Source organism: Vombatus ursinus, unplaced genomic scaffold, assembly GCF_900497805.2.
Source record: "Vombatus ursinus unplaced genomic scaffold, bare-nosed wombat genome assembly UNPS02014816.1, whole genome shotgun sequence".
NCBI lineage: Eukaryota > Metazoa > Chordata > Mammalia > Diprotodontia > Vombatidae > Vombatus > Vombatus ursinus.
In genome coordinates, this window is record NW_020954594.1 from 24,660,814 (window position 1) to 24,667,132 (window position 6,319).

At 37.2% G+C, this 6,319-nt stretch overlaps 1 protein-coding gene across 6 annotated transcripts in view; it reads left to right on the forward strand.

Annotated features, from left to right (window-relative positions):
- ZRANB3 (zinc finger RANBP2-type containing 3) overlaps positions 1–4,439 on the forward strand; it is a 190,357-nt gene extending 185,918 nt beyond the window's left edge. For all 6 annotated transcript variants that reach the window (XM_027835736.1, XM_027835733.1, XM_027835737.1 and 3 more), the window contains one exon: positions 2,007–4,439. In XM_027835736.1, the coding sequence (XP_027691537.1) occupies positions 2,007–2,105 (99 nt within the window). In that variant the 3' untranslated portion in view covers positions 2,106–4,439. The remainder of the gene's footprint in view (positions 1–2,006) is intronic.
- Positions 4,440–6,319: the final 1,880 nt, after the last annotated feature.

Consider the following 6,319-nt stretch of genomic DNA (forward strand, 5'->3'; position numbering starts at 1 on the left):
GACATAGGGCAAGAGTTGAGGGGATGGTAGGGTCTAGTGAAGGAGTTTTTGTTTGTGTTTAAGGCTAGAGAAAACTGGGATATGTCCAAAAGTAGTAGGAAAGGAACCCATTGATAAGGAACTAAAGATTAAAGGGGAGGGTGGGAGAGAAGGGGATTGAAGTCACATTCTTGTGGAGAAGACAAGAGGAGATGATGTCAAGGACACATTTCTGTAAAGGGGTTGTTAGCCTTAGCAAGCTTGTACAGCAAGGTCATGACAGGCCTGGGACCAGGGCTTTGTGGATGTGTGTGCTGTTGTTTTGAATAGAAAGGATTCCTGGCTCAGATTCTTATAATCTAGCAAATAGTTTATTAATGTTCAGACTTCTTAAGAGTCTGCCCAATATGACAGATGTTCTAATAAACCTTGTCTTTGGCTGGAAAAAAAAAAAACAAAAACAAAAAGGATCCGTTCATAATTTCTAGTCTCCCTTAAAGAAAGAGAGTTTTAGATGTTAAGTTCAGTGAAAAAAATGACACAGGGTGACGTAAGATATTTGACCGTGTCTCTAAGAGAGTCCTCAACCATCCATCCTACCATCAGAAATGTAGTTTGATAGAATACAAAGCATCCTGGACTTGGATTCAGAAAACCTGGGTTGAAGGATAGGCTCCATAAAAACATCTAGTGAATAATATACATTTGGTCAGAAGTTTTTATTTGTTTGTTTTTAAACTGCTTTTTGGAGTAGCATACTGATTGTATTTTACCTATATCCAATGTTAGGACCACAGTCTTTTTTCTGTAGTTAATGTGGATTTAAATCAGCTATGTAGATTGCTAGTATGAGTTTATACCATGAACCATGAATCTATCTGGCAAGAGAAAGTATATGCGATTGTGGGCTTGAAGAAAATACTGCTTCTTGGGGGCAGCTAGGTGGTGCAGTGGATAGAGCACCGGCCCTGAAGTCGGGAGGACCTGAGTTCAAATCTGGCCTCAGACCAAACACTTGACACTTACTAGCTGTGTGACCCTGGGCAAGTCACTTAACCCCAATTGCCTAAAAAAATAATAATAATAAATAAAGGGGAAAAAAAGAAAATATTGCATCTCCTTTCCATTATTACCCTTTTGTTGAGTTTTCCTGAGAAATTTTGAGTACTGAGTTGAACACAGCCTAACAGAAAGAACTATTGGATTGGACTAAGAACCAGGGAAATCTGGTTTTCTGTTCTAGTTATGCCACTAATTCGTTGTACATAAAATCATCAGATATAAAGCCCTCATATATAAAAACAATGCAGCAGTCAACTAGCATGTATTAGTGATTCAAGATACTGAATAATCTCAAAAGTGCCCTTCCAGCAGTGACGTTCTGCGATTCTTTGACAATATCCTAGATTCTTCCTGTCTCCGTGGGCTTGATAATTTGTTGCTGCAGGTGGTCACTTTTATGTAGTAGGCCCAGAAAATAGGAAATCTTTCACCCTGAATTCTGATAGAGATTCCTTACTTCTTCTGATGGTACAGCAAGGGCAGCCACCACTGTGCCCTGAGTATTAATTCAGGCTGCTCCTATAATAACAATAATATATTACTGAATTATGTGGAGACAACCATGGCCCTCTTTTCTCCAGGTGGAGGGAAGCACTCAAAAGGTGAGTTTTTTCCCCAAGATAAGTTGCCTGTCACATTCTCTCTCTCTCTCTCTCTCTCTGTCTCTGTCTCTGTCTCTGTCTCTCTGTCTCTCTCTCTCTCTCTCTCTCTCTCACACACACACAAACACACACATACCATGTTCAATGTATTTGCTCTAGGTGTTTCTCTTTTGGCTCCTTCTTTAGGAAAAGTAGGAAAGGCACTGGGGAGTACAAAGAAGAACAATGCATTTTTACAGACTGACAGACCTCCTGTGTTTTTTGAGCCTGTGTAGGTCTTACAGAGATACTTCTTTGTTAAGAGAGTCAGGGCATGCTCTGATATACATTTGTGTATCTGTTTTGTTTTTTTTTAACTTTTAGAAAACTGCTAAACAAGCCAAAGAAAGAAGCCAGGAGAAAAGGAAATCTTTAGCTTCAAAGCATGGATCTGACATCACAAGATTTTTCATAAAGAAGTAGAATACAAACATATTTATCTGGAGCACAAATGGATCAAATATAAAGGAATGGGAACTTGTGAGATTTTTTTTTTAAGTTTCATATTTACTCTTGTTAAAACTTGGAAAAGGTCAGTCAAGAATTTTCAAGATTTTCTCTGCCACCATGACGTGAACTGCCTCAGTGTTACCGAAGGCCCACAACCATTGTGTCAAGGCACACTCATCAGGAGGTATTTTGTCATGAGTCACTGGGTTTGATGGCAGAAACGGCATCATTGCAGAGTACTAAATTCCCATGATCTTGGTTTTATTGAGAATTGCATCCATGTTTAGTGAGGTTTTTTTAACCTGCCTTTTTCTATTGGATCTTAATTACTACATCACACAGATTTTGTTTTTTAAAAAAATCTGCTTTGTTACTTTTGAGCTGGTGCTAGGATTTGTGTTGGCTTTGGAGTGATCTGGCTCTCAAATCGCTTGCAGTCCAAAAATACCTCTTTGCTAATATCATGCTTATTTGAAAATCTTGGGTCAGTCACTGAAACTATGCTGGTATGCAGGAAGAGACCCATATTTCCAAAATGTCTCCAACTTGGTTTCTTACATTATGCATTTTGCGGTTTGGTTAGCTTGACTTATTGACAATAAATACACATTTGAAAATAAACTAATATAAATACCATATTTATGGACAACTTGGTGTTTCTGGGCAAAGCTGCCAATAAAGTTATTTCAAAATTGACTTTCCATTTAAAAAGGAACACACTATTTAAAGACTTCATTTGACTGGTTTCTGAAATGGCTAAAATCAAAGTTACCATCATTGAAATATCTTCAGCATCAAACAGGTAAGCTTTTCATCCTAGCCTAAAGATTTCCTAGTTTTTATTGTCATTCTTTGCATTCTGCAATCATGGAAAGGTGGCACAGGATAATATTTCTTTATAGAATTGTGTCAAGTAGTAGATAACTCATTCACTGGATTAGTTTAGTGTTATTCTGTAAAGTAGGCTGTGTTTCTTTGGGCCTCCTGTCTTCTTTTCTGTATGAGCTGTTGGCAGACTTCTGCCTCTGTAGTTGGCTCACTTCAAGGTTAATGTAGGATTTGGCATAGTTGGTATTTCAGAAACACAGGAGACTATAATCAGAGCCCAGCATGCTTTATTTCCTGTATCAATAACATGGTAGCAAGTTACAGTTTGGTAGCTGTAGATCCCACCTGAGCAGTCTCTAGCTCTATGACTGCAAACTAAAACATTAATCATAAAGGAAAAGACATGTGAATTTAGGAAGTAGAACAGATTGAGATGAAATGAGCCAAGAGCATCTCCCTTCATGCCAGGTTTCAAAAATGTTGACCATTCAAAAAGTTTTACAAGATTAAATGACATCAACAAGCATCTGCATGCAAGATATTTAGAATCCCATACTCTTCCTGTCATTTACAACTTATCTTGAATGATGGAGTCACATCTTTTTCCAGGATGTTGTATTTAGCCCTTCTAAAGCATATTGAGGTTAAGGTTTTTGAGGCAGAAATCCAAGAGTTAAAATAGATCTGCTATCAAAGACTTCAGACTAAAGATCTCTGCAGGCGAGTCTTTTGAAATTGTTCTTTCTCAAGGGCACTTGCAAAACGGAACTATCAACTGAGGAGATAAAAATGAAAGTCCATTCCAAAGTACAAGGAGGGCACCAACCCAAACAATGCAATTCTCCAATAACAACAGTAATCCGGAGTGAGTTCTCAGAGAAGAAAAGTTGCTACAGTATAAGAAATCTATAGTGAATAGAAATTGATGACCAAGTAAAATGGTTCCCCGAATCTGAAAAGACATAGGAAGGTTATACAGTTTGAGTTATCGTCCCCAAATTAAAACAATACAGTGATTGAACTGGGAATTTTCATGCTGGGAATGAATCGAAGATTTGCTGTATTATAACCAAGAACTATAATTATGTTGTTAGATGGAGGCTTTCCTTTTACATAGAACGTTGGTGGTAGAGCTCTTAAATATTTTCGTTGCTTGAGAATGAGGTTTATGTCACAGGTTCTCAACCAGGTCCAGATGAGAAAAATGAGTACCAGGTATCAGGGGATCTTTTCTTGCATTAACATTGTTCTTGTTATATTTAGTAACACAGATCTGTAAACAGACTTTGGAAACAAATGAAGATGCCATAGTGGACACATTCATTTGGAATTTAAAAAGAAAAAAATTCACTCAGCAATCATTGCAATTAAATGTGCATATATGAAGTTTTTCTGTTAATAACATTCAACTTTTACCACTCCCCCCCATAAATGTTGATGGCACAGATTTTTCTGCTTGTGTCATGTTAATAAATTGAATTTCCTCAGATCTTTGAGTGTCATATCTGCTCTCATGTTATTGCCATTTTTAAAATAATTTCTTTAAAAATAAAAAACATAAACTCTTTTAAATTAAATGTCAAAAAAAATCAGTGTTTTTAGGCAATCCTAAATAAAATTTAAAACTCCTGTTTAGTAGTAGTATGTAGAATTCATGGATAGCAGACATCTGAATCTATGGAAAAATCTCATTTTCTTTTGCATATTATTAACCTGTCTTTCACTCAGTATACTGTTCTTTTGGACTGGAAAATTGCAAACTACTAGTCACTGCACAAATCCATTTAAATATCCAACTACCAGAAAATGCCTTATACTATATCAATTGTTTAAGTTGTTTTAAATTGTTGAGAATATTTTTCCACATTACTTGTGTTCTTGTTTACTACGAGCCAATTTTATCATCATGGCAAAGCATTCTGGGTTCAGATTACCCTCCCATACTACATTGCTCTTCTCATTCTCTGAAGTCATTGAATGTATCTGTGATGAAGTTTTTGGTTGTATATAGTGGCTATGTTCTTGTCACTTTAATATAATGTAAATTAAATTCTAAAACTTAAAAGGTAACACAAATCATTCTGCATTTACACTTCACAGTTTCTGTATATCTGGTTTCTCTGCAACCAAATTTCATCATAAGACTTTCAAAAACACCAGATGCTAGTATCCACATTTCAAAAGGAATAGGAATCAGTTTGAGCAGGCTCAGTTAAGGCCCTTCTTAAGTGGGAAAAAAAAAATAGTCATCCATTTTTTTGATTCAACTTAGTGAATAATGCATAGAATCATGGTCTCTCAGGGATGGAAGGAACCAGAGATGTCACCTAGCACAACTGTCTACTCAGTGTAGGAATCTGTTCAACAGCATCCCCAATAAGTACTCTTTAGCCTCTGCTTGAACACCTCTAGTGACAAGGAACTCACTATCTTATTTTGATCCAAGTTTTCCAAAATCAATTATATCCACTTTTAGGTCCCACTATTTAGTACAGTAGGCAGCTAGGTGGTGCAGGGGATAGAGTGCCAGTCCTGGAGTCAAGAAGACTCATCTTCCTGAGTTCAAATGAGGACTCAGACACTAGTTTTGTGACCCTGAGCAAGTCACTTCACCCTGTTTGCCTCAGTTTCCTCATCTATATAATGAGCTGGAGAAGGAAATGGCAAACCTCTCCAGTATCTTTGCCAGGAAAACCCCAAATGGAGACTCATTTCATGACTGAAACAAGGCAGGAATGCAGTTTCAAAAACATTTAGAAATTGGCTAAAATAATTTTAAACTGTCTAACATATCTAGAGCATGTGGCTCTGAGACTTTGAGACTTTGAGCGTTTGGCTAAACCATCAGGACAAAAACCTCAAAGGCAAATGGGATAGTTGGAAAGAGACTGAAGCTGAAGAACCTGTCTCCTGGGCCAGGCCCAGCAGGGTTGTCACACTCTATTGGTGAGGAGCCTGCTGCTTCCACTGAGAATGATGGCCCTGACAAGAACATAGGCCCCATTTTGCAGCCACTGAAGAAGACCTGTTACACTAATGGGGATTCCTGGTGTGCAGGTAGATGCACAAAGCAAAGCTATTTTTGTTATAGCTGATTGAGAAAGTCCCTATGCTGTTTTTATTGGAGTGGATAGCCTAAACTGTCTCTTCTGTTATTAGAAATAATAGAAAATGTACTCGGCATTCATTTTGTTTTACTTTTATTCTTTTGACAATGTTTTGAGTACTTAGTGTATATGCATCTGTTTAAAGAATCTTTATAAAGATGCTTTCTCCCTTAAGAATCTTATCAATTCAGAGTTGTTGTCTCACATCACCTTGCATGGTCTATTGTTAATAAGCTCCTAACCTATCTCTTG